The sequence below is a fragment of the Crocuta crocuta genome, unplaced genomic scaffold (genome assembly GCF_008692635.1).
Source record: "Crocuta crocuta isolate KB4526 unplaced genomic scaffold, BGI_CrCroc_1.0 scaffold138, whole genome shotgun sequence".
In the NCBI taxonomy this organism is placed as follows: Eukaryota; Metazoa; Chordata; class Mammalia; order Carnivora; family Hyaenidae; genus Crocuta; species Crocuta crocuta.
Window position 1 is genome coordinate 327,359 of NW_027532585.1, and position 17,300 is coordinate 344,658.

The window sequence follows — 17,300 nt, forward strand, 5'->3', positions numbered from 1 at the left end:
TTATTGAAGGCATCACTTAAAAAATGATTCCTTAATAGGAGCTTTAAAAAGGAGATATGTCCTGGAAGAGTTTCCCCAAATCTGCAAGTGTGTGGGGTCGTGGCTGTATCAACTTAAGCACTTGACCATGGGGACAACTCTTCAGGAGTCGTTGAATCTCCCCGGGGAAGCCAACGCACTCTTCTCGTAGCTTGGCCTGCTCAGGGAAATGAAGCTGGTTTTGTAGATTCAGAAGGACCTATGCCGCGATTTGTGGGTCACTCGGGAAGAGCACAGACCTCACGCCAACCACACACAGCTGGGCGGCATTCAGCATCTGTGCCTGTAATGGGAACCCGGACCCAGGCTCTGCCCCAACTCAGGACACAGAAATGTTTGTTTATGAAGACTTACTAGGTTCCTCATCTTATCAATGAGAGACAAGCTTAGGGACAGTGAAATACAAGGTGATTTCTAGCGCCTCCTCCAGATCTATCACTTTCCAGATGTGGGACCTCAGGACTATTATTTTACTGTCCTATTAAAGACTGTTTTAAATTGAGAAGACAATAGTGAATCAGCTGCCTCCTTCTCCAAGGTATCATTATTACTGTCAAGGCATTATTTACCCCTAAATTATTGAACAGAAACCCTCCAGCGCACCCCACAATGGTGCAGAGCACCCAGGATGCACCAAATGAGGCCAGCACTGAGAGGTCTTCCAGGGACCGGTGTGCCTGGCTCAGTGCCCAGCCCTGGCCACCAGCTCGGCTCAGTGGAACGTCCCGCCTGGAATCTTAGCCCGTCTCCTGGCCGCTGATCTGGGTGAGTTTCAGGTCACGGAGCTCATTCATCTGCCTTCTTTCCTACCTGCCAAGGGGGCTTCCCTTCCAGCTCCCGGCGCCCCCATCCCTCCTTCAGAGCCAGCAGATGACGGCACAGCAGCAGGGGTCGTCTGACTCCCCAGAGAAATGCCTGCTTCTTAGCGTGTGTGGTTATGGGAGGCCCACCCCTTACACAGGAGCTTCCGTCCCTGGTGAAGCCTGGAGGTGTTCCTTTGGAACAGGACCTGCTTGCAATTACAGCCATTTGGGGTTCTCAGGTATAATTTACCAAATGGGCTGGAAAAGATGTGAACCAAAACAATATCGATATTGTCTCCTGTATTTTGAGGGAACACCTTCCTGAATGTCATTTTTCAAAGCCTCACTCCTCTGCTTAGAGTGCGAAGCCTCCAAGGGCAGGCTTGGGGCGGGAAGAGCCCTGTCTGGTTTCAGCTCGGGCCACATGCAGCTGGAGGGCCAGGAAGGGTGATGTCACACCGTCACGTTCAAGAGAAGAGGCCGCTCGCTAAAGCATGTGCTGCTTCAAGGTACAGAGGCCCGGAGTTATTTTTAATGGGCCCTGTCACATCCAAGGGCTCCTTCTGGTAATTATTTCATACCAGAGGCCCCGATGGCCAGTCTCCTCCTGATGGCTGTTCTCTTCCGAGTCTCTGATGGCCAGAGCTCGGCCGGAGGGCAAAGAGCCCCGGGCAGCAGCCGGAAGGCTGTAGTTGAAGGATGCAGTTGTTCCCAGGGTTGGCAAGCCAACTCGCTGACGTCCCCTGCCCACTGCCTTGGCTTTAAAAGGGAGTTCAGGGGCACCTCGGTGGCTCAGTCGGTTAAGCGTCCAACTTTGGCTCATGTCATGATCTCACACAGTTCGTGGATTCAAGCCCCACGTCGGGCTCTGTGCTGACAGCCTAGAGCCTGGGGCCTGCTTCGGATTCTGTCTCCCTGTCTCTCTTTGCCCCTCCCCAGCTTGCACTTTGTCTCTCTCTCTCTCTCAAAAATAAACATTAAAAAAAAAATTTTTTTTAAATGGAGCTCAAAGTGCCTACATTTTGCAAATGAAATGATGTCAGAGAAAAACCATACGATGGGATCTACAAATGCACGGGATTGTGATGGGGTATATGATTGCTCACTGCTAATATTTCTGGAGCTTTTAACAGAAGTGAAGGAAAGACCATTAGGAAGGGGACAACGTGGGATGCCTGGGTGGCTCAGTTGGTTACGCGTCTGGTTTCGACTCAGGTCATGATCTCATGGTTCGTGGGTTCGAGCCCTGTATCGGGATCTGTGCTGGACGTTTGCTCAGAGCCTGGAGCCTGCTTCGGGTTCTGCGTCTCCCTCTCTCTCTAACCCTCCTCGGCTCACACTCTGTCTCACTCTGTCTCTCAAAAGTAAATAAATGCAAAAAAAATTTTTTGTTTTTAAAAAGGAAGGGGACAACGTCCTTCGCTGTCACTCTTCTCAATGCCTGAGGGGTCACAGGAATGGTGTCCAACACTGAAGAACAGGTAGGGCTCCTGAGGCCGAGCGGCTGCCCCTCTGTCGAAAGCAAGAAGGCGGGGCTGCCGTGCTGTGTGTTAAGGGAGACGAGAGCTGGGCGACCCTCAAAGGCCCATCCAGACTCGTGAATCTAAAACACTGCTCTCTCAGGGTCTCCTGGATCTGGGCTGGGAGAGGTCTTGATGGCTCTGTTGCCAAATGCTTCCTAATCTCCGCATCCCTAGAGGCTACGCAAACTAGGCTTGTTCCCACTGCGTTTGCCAAGACTGCACCAAGAAGAGGCCATTTACCAAGCAAGCGTTCAAAGAAAAACATGTGTGACTGCCAACCTGAGTTTTTAATCAGTGGGAGATTATCAGTGAGCTGATGTAATTATGGCCCAAACAGGTCATTTTAATTAGCTGGGCATCTTTCTAAACGAGTTCCGTCCAGGTTTCTTGAAGCATTAAGACAGCTTGGAGCTCTTGTGGACCCAGGTAGGGGGGGTACTGATTATTTCAACACCCTCTTTCTACAGCGAAGGGAAGCCTGTGCGGCGCTCACATATAAGAGCGTAGTGGGCACCTCAGGAGTCAGACAGCCGTGGCCATACCCGGGTCAGCCCCATGATGCTCAGCAAGTCGTTACAGCGCAAAGCCCCTGATTCCTCGCTTTGCTCCAAGGTGGAAAAGAGCAGAAATCCACTCTCTAGAATGGAGAGAATGAAATGGAATCACGTTTGTCTTACTATTGTCACTTAGGGAACCGGCACTGTGCTAAATACCTGTTCAGGTGGTAATTATTACTTCTAACCCCAAATTTCGTTTTCCTGTGCTTGGTGACTTCAGCACAACAGAGTCTCAGTCACAACTACAGTTCTGGCCAGGTTCTTTGTGGCTGATGACAGCAGCAGCCCAGGTGCCTGTCTGGTGTGGCTGGACTTGACCCCATTAGGTTAACAGGAAGGACAACCCGACAGCGGGCTGCGTATCCAGTTTCTACATCCAGCTGCTGGAGGGAAGCGACTATATTAGAAAGGTGAATGCAGGGTCAGCACCCCGAGATCACAACGTACTGCGTTCATACAGATGATGGATTTCTGATTGCCCAGCAGCTGTAATTACGGTTGGGACGTTCCAAATATTCATGATCACTTTCTAAGGAGGCAGGTTTGATAGGGTTTTGTTTCAAATATATAGGTTTACCTATTTGTTGAATTTTTGCAGAAAACAAGCAATGATCCAATGGGTCACTGAGTTGTCTGTTTCGGTTCAATGTTAACGATGAGGAAACAGAGGCTACTGTTGATCGGGGCACCTGTGAGCTTAACAGGTACTATTCAGGGCTTTTGGATTTTCTACTATAAATGCATGTATTTACATCATCATGACAGAATGGGGTGACCTCAGAGCGGCCCTCACCAAGCATGGAGGGAAGACAGCACAGAGATGTCCGGGGAAAGGCTGGAAGGGCAGGTGAGCAGGGGGCGCAGGGAACATTCTCGCCTATAGCAGCTACCCGAGTGGGGGCGTCCATGCGGCAAAAGTGGTTCCGTCTTTTCCAGTGTGGCTCATGGACCAGGTGTGTGTGCAGAGGAATAAGACGACTGAAGAGGGGTCAAAGGGCAGGTCCCAGGGTCCTGGGGTCAGGGAGGAGACGGTCACTATTAAGCCTCCCAAACCGCAGCCTGAGGGCCAACCAGACAGCCAACCAAAAGAGTCTCTTCTGCAGAACTCACACTGCCAACACATCCGAGTTCACATAATCTAGATGATCTGTAAAGAGGCAGTGTAGATGATGAGGGAGCCTAAGGCAAGCAGACAGGCTGCAAACACTCCCCCCTCCTCCCAGGGGGGACATGTGTGACCTTCCTCGGGCACTCCCGGCTGCCCAAGGGCAAAGGGGGAAAACAAATGGTTAGCAGATAGAGCTCACAGTCCTGCAGCACCTGAGTCTCCATCTATTTACAAATATCTTAGTAAACGACAAGAAAAAGGCGCTCTTATCAATAGCCTCATCTCCAGAAACTATACTATAGACTCCGTTTTCTGGAGCCCCAACATCACCCCTCCATAGGGAGGTGGGGAACAAAGGCAGTAGGAAATGGCAGCTAGAACTCAATTTCCTTCTAACCTGCAGCCCATTGACCAATACTTGAGGCAGACACAGCAAAACATCTCTCCAGGAACTCCCTACTGCCTTCATGCTAATCTTTGCTAGAGGGAAAAACAACCTTAGCTTGACAATAGCTAGGTCTCTGGTATCCTGTGAGTCTTCGTTAGCATATGAAAATCTCACCGGAAACTTCCCTTGGACTTTGCGTCCCCCCAGTCTCTCCTCATGGTCCCGGGGCAGTTCTTCCTGCCCTGAGTCTTGTCCCGGTGCTTCAATAAAATCTCCTTTTTGCACCCAAGACGTCTTCAAGAATTCTCTCTTGGTCGTCGGCTTTGGACCCCACGAATCCCACTGTCACCCCAAAAAAACCTCATCATAGTGAGAAGAATCCACTCTCCTGCCACCCCCCTCAATGAAACGGACCTCACTGGTATCATTCAGAGACCTTACGGGCACAAAGCCAGCCACTGAGCAGAGCAGCCGGTCACAGGAGAGCCTGCAGAAGAAGCAGTCTCAGCTACCGTCCCAAACTACCTGCNTATTCAGAGACCTTACGGGCACAAAGCCAGCCACCGAGCAGCCGGTCACAGGAGAGCCTGCAGAAGAAGCAGTCTCAGCTACCGTCCCAAACTACCTGCCCCTCACGTCCACCAGCGCCCCTCCCCCAGGGGGTGCAAGAGGCTGGTTCATGGACATCGTGGCGCCCTATAAACAGCACAGAAGCGGAGATAAGATTTTCCCGTGCGACAGTCCTCAAATTGATTTCTACTCCATTTTTTCTTTCTTTCTTTTTTTTTTTTTGACTTGTGGGACATCGAGACCTTGGAAAGGGAGCCTCAGCACCATCACAACAGTCCCCGAGTCCCAGAGCGCTGGAGGGAAGCTCACAGCGGGGCAGGTGCAGCAAAGGCATGCAGGGCCTGGGGCAGAGCACTACCAGACGGGGAGGTGGGTTCAGGCCTCCACAGCTTTCCTAACGAGAGAGGAAGTGTGGGAGCCAATATAGAGATCCAGAGAAAAATCAGTGTTTGCAGAATAAGCAGTTCACAAGAAAGAATCTTGATACACCCAGTGATGCCGTGCTGGCTTACGATACATGAATTTCTCAAGCCAAAGAATCAGGCAGAGAGCTCAAAGCTGATATGTGTAAGAGGAAGAAAGGTATTATTGAGAAAAGCAATATGCCCGGGGGCCTGTTCAGGAAAACTGTCTTCTCTTTGGCAAGACTGGAGTGAACCAGTTTGGGGCGTGGGTAGATGGTGCCGCCACACTGTGGACCATCCCGTAGGGACGATGATCAGCGGTGGCACCAAGGGACCCCAGGCGTGGGCAGGGATGGTGCTGCCTGCAGCTAGGGGTGTGTCTCAAGTTCACCCAGGCACAGAAGCCACAGACCTGAGCCAAGCTGGAGCGGCTCAGGATGAGAACTAGGCGGCTGCTGTGCTAAGCTGACTGGCTCCCAGCTGGTGTCTGGGTGGGGGGCGCAGCGGGGCTCAAGCCTTAGGCTGGTTTAAAATGCAGACTTAGCTGGGAAGGCGTGGATACCTGGCCTAGAAGTTTCCTTCCTGGCTGTTTGCTCCCTAGGGGCGTGGCAGGTAGGGGTCCGGCTGGCCACCAAGCTGCTTACCCTCCGTGGGTGAGTTGAATTTGGTGTCATTTACGAAGGTGGACAGGTCTGAGGGCTGCGGGTAGTCCTGCTTGTCGGCCTCCAGACCCACCGTCACACACGTCCACTTCTGGTTGGTGACCGCCAACTTCTCCTCGTCGGTTGCATGGACCACGGCGGAGATCACTGGCGTTTCCGGTGCAGCCGCCGGAGTGGAGTCCTGGGAGCAGAAGGGAAGTGGTCTCTCTTCTCATATGGTCCCTGCGTCCCCAGCTGCACCCACCCAGCCATGTCTGGGGCCCTGCTAACCAGGGCACGTCCCCGTCACAATCCTCTGGGTCCTCAGACTCTGCTCAAAATGATCCCGAGGAGACAGATTCTTTCCTCTGTGACTTTCCCTTCCTGACGGCTTGTTACAGGGGGTGGCGGAGGGTTTAAAACAAACTAGGATTTTGTGTCTGAGTTATTTTGAGACATTCCCGCTCACTCACTGTGAGAAAAACAAGGACATTTACTATTGGCACTTTTATTACTCAACTATCGAGTTCTGTCTACACAGGGCTTTAGCAATAGCCTTAATAACCCCTTGAGGATCCACACACCTGTGGTTGGAGGATTTTTCCATGGAGGGGGAGCAGCTGAGCAGGGCAGCGGGGGCGCCCAGAGTGCTAGAGCAGAGCTGGGACTGGGACCCAGCCCCCTCTCCTGGGGCGGGCGCCTTTCCGTGCAGCCCCACTGGGGTAGGGTCTGCGGCCGGGCCTCACTGGCTCAGATAGGGGCCTGCGTGCACACCCGAGGCCAACCTTCCTCGGTCTGTAATGGTACAGATCTCATAAAGGAGCTAGTGAGAGCGAGACGGGCACACCTGAAGGAAGGGCCCGAGCCCCCACTTCTTTAGAGCACAATTTCCTTTCTCTCCCCTACTTGGAACTGGTTACATAATCCAGTGCTCTTGACATATACTCCGTTCCTTCTCACCATATATTCATTCATCTCAATGGACATTCTCACTTTGATATTCATTTAAGTTCTCAGCAGATGAACCGGCAGAATGGATGAACGGATTGGCGTGATTCCTACAGAACGCACCGAACACCTGCTGAACATCTTTCTACTCTTGGGACACACTCTGACCTTTCCCAAAGGGAAGGGGTCAAAACAGTGTTTTGCAAACAGCAAGGGACATCCCATCCCCCTAACCCTCCACCCCTGCATGTAGGAGGCAAAAGAGGGATGTTGGAGACGTGCCCGTGATGAACAGAAGAGGTAGTTTTGTGGACTCGTAGGGAATCAAAACACATGGGCTCTAACTGCCTGGGTGAGTGGTAAACTCATACTTTATCGAGGGAACGTCGTACCTGAGAAGGTGGATCAGAGAGAGGAGACCGTTTTGGCGACCTTTTCACCCTAAATGTGTCACTGGAAATAAAATGGAAAATGTCAACACAACAGACAGCGGTACAGAAAAATCTAGAACTCCATAGAGCAGACCCACACCCAGACCCGCCCTCCAGCCCACACCACCGGCTGAAAGATGGCGGCTGAAAGATGGCCCTGCCGACCGTTCATTCCAACTTAACAACAGATACTGTCACTGGCCCCGAGGGAAAGAGTCCTCAAGCTGGAAATCTTTAGAGAGATGCCATTTTGGAGAGCTGGCCCAGAAAATGAAGCTAAATTTAGCCAGATGTTCTTATTTTAAAAAGCAGATTTTGATGCAAATAATGTATTCAGATTCATCCAAGAATGTCTGAGCCAAATGAGGCAGGGTCAGAGATCTAGGCTCCTGACCCTAGTTAACAGGAACCAGTTTACTGACTGGCAAGCTGACATAGCTCATAATGAACGGCTGAAGGAGCTGGGCAGAAACACAAAGGAATGTTCTGGGTCTTCAGGGAGAATTCCTTCCCACTCCCTGGAACTCTGCACCTCAGAACCGGGTGACATTCTGACCAGAGACAGGCCCAGGGTTGAGACGATTCTTTTTAAAATTATGGTAGAATCTCCCTAACACACCATTTATCATCTTGAACACTCAAGTTCAGTAGCGTAGAGGATGTTCACATTGCACAACCAGTCTCCAGAGCTCTTTCCAGGGATGAGGGGATTTCTCTAACGTGTATTCCCAACCACGGTTAACAACTCTTTTTTCTCTCTTTCTCTTTTTTATAAATTACTGGGGGCAGGCGCGAGTCACCAAAGGCAAAGGAAACATCAGATCAGATGTGCGAAGGGGTCAGAAGTAAAGTACTTTTGGCATGCAGGGTTCCACCGAGTCCACGGAGTCATCTGGTGGGGGGGGGGGGGGGTGTCATTTCCCAGGCAGAATGGAAGCCTCCCCACCTGCAGACCCGGCCCCGGTCTTAGGCTCCTCTGTGGTATGGTCCTGCCTCCAAAGGAGCGGGCTTTGTGGCGGGGGAGGGCATTCCCTAACCTTAGACACGACTGCCTTTCCCTGTTCTAAATATTAACCTGAGGGGGGCGCCTGGAAGCTCAGTTAGGTAAGCTTCTAACTCTTGATTTTGGCTCAGAGTCGTGAGATCAAGCCCTGCATCAGGCTCTGTACTGAGTGTGGAGCTTGCTTGGGATTCTCTCTCTCTCTCTCTCTCTCTCTCTCTCTCCCCCTCCCCCCTTGTCTTCTCCCCCATTCATGCTCTCTCTCTCTCTCTCTCTCTCTCTCAATAAATAAATAAATAATAACTGGACAGACAAAGCAATTTGGCACTCGAGTTCCTTCCCTGTGTTCTCTTCAATAATGGCATTCAGTCATGAAAAAAAATACTAGAAACAGTTATTTCCAGCACTTAGAGCGTTTGCCATATGAGCAATACAGTCACAGACTGAAGCATATATTTATTCATGCATATAAATATATAACTGTATCTTTTAGAGTTGCCAAATGGCTCTAAAACACTAAAGAAATCCCTTGGCCAGAAGCAAGCCTGAGAGAGTCCACCCCACCCCGGGGCTGCTGGATGCCTGGGACCCGGCCAGCTTCCCTTCTGAAGACAGGGAGGCAGGAAAGGTCCCTGTCCTTGGGCCCCTGGGGGCTGCCCAGAACATTCCCCCGGGCCATGAGGGCAGAGCCGCGTGGGCACAGAGATGGTCTGCTCCATCTGCACCAACGCCCAGCAGGGCAACCGGCGCACAGATGGCATGCAGACACCCAGCCTCATCCTGGGTGAGCAAGGACGCAGGCCCAGAGCAGGCTGGTGGTGGCTCTCACCGCCGCGTGCTCCACTCCGGGTCAACCCTGTACTTTAGGGGCTCCTGCAGATCTCCAGGGGAAAAGGCCCAGAGATTTCTGCTTCCCACGTTAGCAGGGACAAATGACCTCAGCAGCCGCCTGCAGTTGGCCGGACGCTGATTTCAACGTGAAGCCATGGTACTCTGCAAGCGATCGCTCACTAGTCCAATATGAAATGAAAGAATGGAGTGAGAGCTTTAAAAAAAAAAAATGCATGGGTTTCAGATGAAGACATCCAATATGCAAGGGGGACAGTTCCATTCCTGACAAGCAGGCAGATGCTGAGTAATCATGTTTTCACAGCCAAGCAGTTTCACTTATGCTAATTGGGACTAAACAGAAAAGTAACCTCTGCTCGGGGGGAGCCCCATGCCCCGCCTCCCCGGCCCCGGGCCCAACACAGAGCTAAGTAAGCGGCAGCCTCGGAGAAGAAATAAAAAGAGCGTGAAAGCAAAAACAAAAGGCAGGGAAACAAAAGCACATTTAGTGTAAGAGACAGATTCCATTAAATTTACTTACAACAGAGAACACACAGACATCACATCTTCAACCATCCTAAGACGAGAAGACAGGAAAAAAAGAGAGACAGACAGAAGGAACTGACAAAAAAGATACATCTGCAGACAACTGGTTACTAACGGGCTGGGACACAGAGCCATCCACTGAGGGGACTGCCGGGGAGGGCGGGCCACACCCCGGCTTTGTGGAGAGGGGCTGTCTGAGAACACCTTCCTCTCGGGCTTCCAATCACCCCGGAAACTGCCAGTGCCCAAAGAGCTTTGTCACATCGTGGTGGATTCCAAGCCATCTGCGCTACAGGTGAGAACAAGAGGTGAGTTGGCCTCCCTGGCCTGTTAGCCCTGATGACAGGCCAGACTAACCAAGTCATCTGTGGGGAAGGGGGAGGTGCCTGGTGCCTTCAGGTCAGCTCTCATCCCCAAAATGAGGGGACGTGGTCTCGTTGCTGAGCATTTCAGCATCCTGTCTGAGGCTTAAAATAAAGCATCCAACACAGATTTGACGGAGTCTCTCGGAAGGGCCTGGGTGGGAAGCTGAGCTCCAGGCTCCCGGGTGGGGAGCCTTGGATTCCCAAGACTCATACCAGCTTAGAGAACTTCTCAGGGAGCCCCAGGTTCTTCTCAAAATAACTCCTCGGGGAGCCCAGAATGGGAGGCACTCTGCCTGGTGTCTCCATTCACACCAGGCAGAGTCAGAGCGCCCAGCAGCTGTGGTCTGCTCTGCTGAGTTGGTGCCGGAAGCCTGGTGTCTCTGGCCATGTTCAATTACCGAGCGTACTTCGCATGAGGGCAGGAGAAAAGCTCTAAGTACCATTCCCCCTACGCCGGTACCCGGGTCCTGGAAAGAGACCCGCAGCCGTCCAGGTGACAGCTGCGTCTGGGGATGAATTCCAGAGGCTCGGACACATGGTATTTAAAGGCAGTCTACTTAGCAAGTGTTTGAGGACGGCTGAGCCAATTACTGATGGCCTCCTGGGGATCACGGGGATTTCGGGGATTGTTTCTCCCTTTTGAGGTCCACTGATCTCTTCCTGGACCTACAGGGCCTTGGACTCTTGTCTGCAAAAGAGGGCTAGAAAAAGGGATGAAGACAAGTGCTCTGACAGGCCAGCTGGGGTGGAGGGAAGGGCCCAGGCCAGGCCTCTCGTGCACAGGCCTCGGAGAGACTCCTGGGTCGGCTTCCTGGCAAACACATTAATGGGCGGACACAGACACTATCAATTCCAACAACATTTGAAGGGTATATCTCCTAGCTCCTAGGCCACCTGAGTAAGTAATCCCCGCACCAAATAGGGGAAAGGCGGAGTCACCCAGGGGAGGCTGAGCAGGTCCCCAGGAGACAGTTCCCTCTCTGCGAGACCTCCCACACTCTCCTGGAGTCAAATGTCAGGCTCTCAGCTCAATGGAAAGCCTTACACCACTGACATAATGAGGCAAACGATCAAAGACACTACCCCCAGCGGGATCTGGGCACGGGAAATGCCACCACGGTGGGCGCAGAGAGGAAGGGAAACAGGGATCGGCTTGCGAACCTGGGGGCGTTACGGCCGAGGGCGGCCGCGTTCATCCAGGCACACGCCCGGGGCTCACAGCCGGGGCACAGCCCCCCCTCCGAGCTTACCACCCGCACCCCTGAACTTACGTCTTGAGGGGCGTCTTCTTCTTCTTGGCGGGCTTGTTGAGCCCGTCCCCGTCCACTCCGTTGGCTTCGATGGCACTGGCTGGGATCTCAAAGGAGGCCGGGGACTTAGAAGGCGAGGCTGGGGTTTTAGAAGACGTCTTAAAGGGGTCAGCGGATTCGTCGCAGGCATCTGCGTCGAAGCTGTAGGGCTGCTGGGGCAGTTTGGGGGACTCTTGCATTTTTGAGGTGGAAGAAAAAGGGTTAAAATTGGGGTCGTCCCACTTGTCAATATCAAAGGTGTAGGTACCTTTCGCCATAGGGATGTCATTGGGCTCATCGGGGGACCGGGTAGGTGAGGCAGGAGCGTTGTCGAGTTTCTCGGGTGTTTTTTTCATCTTTGGCCTCCTTAGGGGCATTTTGGCAACCGGCTTTTTGCCGAGCTTTTTGGTGGGAGGGGGGTTTTCCTGCTGGGTGTCCCAACTACCCTTGTCCTCAGAATAGTCGAACTCCAGCCGCACCGAGAGCCCTTTGACCGGGGAGTCCTCCTGCCCCCCGCTATCCGATGGGGTCACCTCCACGGCCTCCGGGGCCGTGGCAAGAGGCAACGTTTTCCTTCCAACGGGGGGCGAGTTCTGCACTCTGCCGCTTCCGGAAGCGGGGGGCACGGCCCCTTCGGTGCCCTCTGGGTCCAGAGAGCAGGCGGCCTTGGGCACAGGCTTCGGGGGTGCTTCCTCTGACAACACTGGTGTCGAAGGTTCTGTCCTGGCCGCTTCCGTCTTCGTCTCGATGGCTGTGTTCTCCGTGAGGACGGGACTCTCTTCGACTGGCTCTTGCTGTGTCTCTTTCACCGGGGGGGTTTCCGTGGGCTTCTTGGTGGCCTGCTTCTTTTTTAAGGAAGGCGGCCTCGGTTTTTTAGTTCGCTTAAGGGTACTGGAGGCACTGCTTGAGCCCGCGCTGTACGCATCTGGGGCCGGGGCCACGGCCTCGGCGCTGCCTGAGCAGGACGCACCGTCAAAGTCACTGGCTTGCAGGCTGAGGGATCGGGAGAGCGTGGACTTGGAGGCGGGGACACAATCCGTGGACTTCCTCCGCGTGCTCACTTTGCACTCCTGACTCTTAGAGTCCGAGCAGCGGGGCTCCAACGTCTGGAAGTCATCCACCAGCTCGATGGTGTCAAAGTCTAAGTTGTAAGTCCCGCTGCTGGCTATAGGCTTGTCTTCATCGAAGACGGCAGAGAAGGAGTGTGATGGGGGGCGGAAGGGGCTCCCCTCCACTGAGCTGCTGCGTGGGCCATCAGGGACACAGGCTGGCTCAGAACCGCATCCTGAGGAAAGGAGACAAAGTGTCACCAAAGGATGAAGGACCCAGGACACAGGACCGCTCTCCTCTCGTGCTAGACTACCACCCGGTCAGCGGAGTCCTGAGGTCCCCTGGGTCCCTACTGGGTGGGCACCAAGCCTGCTCTCACCTATCACCGGCTCCAGACCCCAGGCAGGCTTACCCTCCAGTCCCTCATCTGTCAAACAGGAGTGAAGCGGACTGTTTGGGGAATAGCTCAAATCATTCGGTCATTCCAAAAACGTTTACCAACAGTGGGGGTTGGAGATTCCACAGTGAACAAAACAGACAAAATCCTTGCCCTCCTGGAAGGTACATTCTTCAGGGAGAAGACAGTTAAGAAACAAGTACACAAGTTGGTCAAGTGTCTGACTTCGGCTCAGGTCACGATTTCACAGTGCATGGGTTCGAGCCCCGTGTTGGGCTCTGTGCTGACAGCTCAGAGCTTGGAGCCTGTTTTGGAGTTTGTCTCCTTCTCTCTCTGCCCCTCCCCCACTTACAGACATACACACTCTCTCTCACAAAAATAAATAAATATTAAAAAAAAGAAACAAATGAACAAGCAACATGTACAGACTGCCAGATGGTGATAAGTACCATGGAGAAAAATAAAGCCAGGGTAGGGGTGCTGGAATTTTAAAATAAAGGAGTTGGCAAAGCTCTCTAGGGAGGAAACACTTAAGCAAAGATGAGAAACATGGTAAAGACGTGAACCAGAAGCATATCTGGTGGGTGTATGAGGGGAGCATCACAGACAAAAGGAACAGCAAGTGCAAAGGTCCCGGGGTAGAAGCATACCTAGCGTGTTAAAGAAGCCTTAGAGGCCAGTGTGACTAAAGCAAGGGACAGGAAGACAGTCATTAGCATCATCAGGTCTACTTTTAACTACTCAGAGCCAGTTGAAGAGCAACAGGGAGCTTTTCCGTGGAGGCCCCCAAGGCCACTGCAGCAGGACTGAGGATGCCCTGCTTGCCACCTGTCCTTACACCAGGCGTCCCCGGGCATACTCCACGTGTTGGCCACGAGACACTCCATCACCTCATGACCCCACCGTTCCATGGGGATCTGGCCAGCCTGGCCTCTGCCCGTGCCAGGTGGTGCCTTTTGTGCATTTCCGGGCTCACAGCTGTCCTGGGCAGTCAGGAGGCCGGAACGCGGCAGGCGAGAAAACTAACCATACATCACCAGGCAAAGGAGGGAAAATGTTGCAAAGAGGTCTGCAGAAGAAGAGATCAGGGAGTCGGTGCTGCTATGGCCTGGGGTGGCGTCCTCAAAGTCGTGTCTCACTGATGGGAGCCCTGCCCCCCCGCCCCCCCCCCCCGGCTGGGACAGCTGTCACGTAAACTCCAGGGTGTCACTTAAACCCAAGCTTCCAATAGCTGAATGAGGTTTTTACTATAAACATGTCTCAGTAATTCCTTGTGTGTCTGGGACACAGGCTTAACCGGGTGCCCTGTAGTTTTATTTGCTGAATCTGGCAGCCCCTCTGCCTCATCCCAGCAAACGAACAAGGTCTGGGAAACGCTCTGCTAAAACTGAGCTGGCCTCCTGCTGCACATTTCCTCAGAGCAACTCACGGTCACTATTGCAAGTGCCCAGGGCGTGAGTATTTTGTACGGTGCTTCTGGAACATTGCTCACAAGCAGACCTTTCTCTTGGAGCACCTGGGAGAGGAAGCGCTGCCCCTCGGTGGGGGGTGGGAGGGGTGGGGTGACATCACAAGGGAAGTCCGAGCCTCCCGAGTTCAGGGACTGCTCTGGTCATCTTTGCTCTCCCTGCACTTGTCCCACTTTCTCTTGCAGGCTCAAAGAAACACCCAGGGGCGCCTGGGTGGCTCAGTTGGTTAGGCGTCTGACTTGGGCTCAGGACACAATCTCACGGTTCGTGGGTTCCAGCCCTGCATCGGGCTCTGTGCTTAAAGCTCAGAGCCTGGAGCCTGCTTCGGATTCTGTGTCTCCCTCTCTCTCTGCCCCTCCCCAGCTCATGCTCTGTCTGTCTCTTTCTCAAAAATAAACATTAAAAAAAATATCTCTAGAACTGAAAGCACCTTCTGGAAGCACACCTATTCGTGGTTCAAAGCTTTTTCATCTCTTCAGTGCCCAGGGCCACCCAGGCCCTACTTGGAGCAGACGTCCTGGAAGACAGAGCACTTCCTTGAAACCTCACAGCTCTTTCCACCAAAAGATTCCTCCCTCGCCTCAAAACACTCCTGCTTCCTTCCCATCTCCAAAGAAGCAGATTCCTCCCTGCTTCTTTTTTTTTTAATGTTTACTTATTTTGAGAAGAGGGAGAGGGCAGTGAAGGAGGGAGAGGGCAGAGATCCCAAGCAGGCTCTGTGCTCTCAGCTTGGAGCCTGACATGGGGGCTTGAACTGTGAGATTGTGACCTGAGCCGAAATCAAGAGTCAGGCACTGAACCAACTGAGCTACATAGCGCCCCCTGTTCCGTATTGTTCTGTCCTTTCCTTCTTTCTTTTCTTTTCTTCTTCCTTTNCAGGCGCCCCTTCCCTGTTCTTTTCTTAAACCAACTCCCTCCTATTTCCTCCAGGGCTGGCACCCTCAAGCACCCCACCCCCTGCCCGACACGCAGCACACAGGGCACACAAGGCCCAGGGCACCCATCGGAACAGGTGCTTTCCAGTGGGCCTTGCAGGAGGGAGGTAGAGCCTCAGCCCATCCCATCGTTGCCAAAGCACAACCCACAACCACCAGCCTCTGCTTTCTTCAGGCTGCCTCGCGCCTTCTGAGGTCCTCCCGATGTCAGGAGTCCCCCGGAATCAAGGAACATGCAGCAGGTATTCAGCTTAACCATCTGCTCACTGTCTGACCCAGAAGAAAAGCTCCCTGCCTGCTCGACACGAATCTTTCCTCTTTAGAACCGACATCCCCTAATTGAATCATCACAGACCGGAGAAAGCTAATCTTGCTGGGGGTTTCTCGGCCTTGGCCCTGGGGCTTATGGGAAGGGGCCATCCTGTTCGCTGCAGGGTGTGTAGCAGCGTCTTTGGCCTCTACCCACTAGATGCCACTGGCACGCCAACCCCAGTTGTGACAACCAAAAATGTTTCTCAAAATTGCCAAACAGCCCCGTGAGGGGCACAAGAGTCCCTGGGTGAGAACTGCTGGCCCACTGCGTGGTGTTCAAGCAGGTCGCTCCACAGGGCCCATTACAGGGCTGGGGGGCGGGGAGAGAGGGCTGCCAAGTGCTCTTCAGAGGAATCCTGGACCCGAGAAAAGGTCACTGCCACGTGCGGGCCCTGATTTTCCAATGCAGTGTGGTCCAATCGGGTTCCCAGAGGCTCCCACCTGATTCCTAAATTCCACTCGCCTTATCTGCATGGAGACCATTCATTCATTCATTAACGCCATGAATGATCTGGGTGCCTCCTACACGTCAGCACTGCAGGAGTGCAGTGGACACAGAGGCAAGGAAAGACAAGACCTCGGTGGATCCATCCACAGGAACGGGCCTCCACCCTGTGCGCCCCACCAGTATAGACCCGGGCAACGCCTGCCCAGGCTCCAGGGTTGGGATCAGTCAGATAACAACGAAAAAGGAGTTCGTCGTACGGTTCATCAATCCAGTTCATCGTATGGAGGCTTGCTGGGAGGTCCCAGGGGCGTCACTCAGCTCGGGCCACCATAACAAAGTACCACAGTACCTCTCGATGGCAGAGGTGCGTCTTCTGTGTCCTCGCATGGCCGTTTACCTGCATGTGCTCACCCCGAGGGCCCCCGCCTCTTCCTCTTACATGGACACAGGTTCCAGTGGATTAGGGTCCCACCCTATGACCTTGTTGACTTTCATCACCTCCTTAAAGGTCATATCACACTGGGGGTTAGGGTTTCAACATATGGATTTGGGGCAATACATGTCATCCCTTAACACAGGTGCAGGGCAGTCAAATCCCCAAGCAAAGGTAACAACAAATGTGTCTGGAAACAGAGGAATTTCTAAGGAAAGAGAGAAAGCCAGTAAGGGACAGCTGACGTCACATGACTGATGTCACCCTGCCATCTTCAGGGGCCACATTTCCCAGCCTTGCGAGGACTGTTTCTTTCTTTTTTTAATGCTTATTTTTGAAGGAGAGAGAGAGAGAGTGTGTGAGCAGGGGAGGGAGACGCAGAATCTGAAGCAGGATCCAGGCTCAGGCTCTAAACTGTCAGCACAGAGCCCGACACGGGGCTCGAACCCACAGGCTAAGAGACCATGAGCTGAGCCAAAGTCGGACGCTTAACTGACTGAGCCACCCAGGCGCCCCGGATCGCGGGACTGTTCCTAATGGGGCGCTTACTGCTAGCTGTGCTGGTCCCTCTCTCTTCCGCCTCCCGCTGCCCACCCCCCAACTCTGGACTGGGATCCGTGGGCCCAGAGGACCAAATGTGTCCACACGTGGCACCCCGGTACTCACATGCTCTCACAGGAAATCAACAGATCAAAGTAAATGGTCTCACACACAGGGGGCATCGACTTACATCTTCTAGGTGTATGAACAATAATCTATTGCAATTAATAATGTTTATTCTGGAAAAGGTCTCTATTTTAAGGAGGCTAACGAGAT

General features: G+C 53.1%; 1 protein-coding gene across 8 annotated transcripts in view; it reads right to left on the reverse strand.

Moving 5' to 3' along the window:
* The window catches only part of TACC2 (transforming acidic coiled-coil containing protein 2), a 204,041-nt gene that overhangs the window by 31,068 nt on the left and 155,673 nt on the right, over positions 1–17,300 (reverse strand). For all 8 annotated transcript variants that reach the window (XM_077779596.1, XM_077779591.1, XM_077779592.1 and 5 more), the window contains 3 exons: positions 11,423–12,725; positions 7,374–7,434; positions 6,037–6,235 (listed from right to left, as the gene is read on the reverse strand). In XM_077779596.1, coding sequence (XP_077635722.1) covers positions 6,037–6,235; positions 7,374–7,434; positions 11,423–12,725 — 1,563 coding nt within the window. The remainder of the gene's footprint in view (positions 1–6,036; positions 6,236–7,373; positions 7,435–11,422; positions 12,726–17,300) is intronic.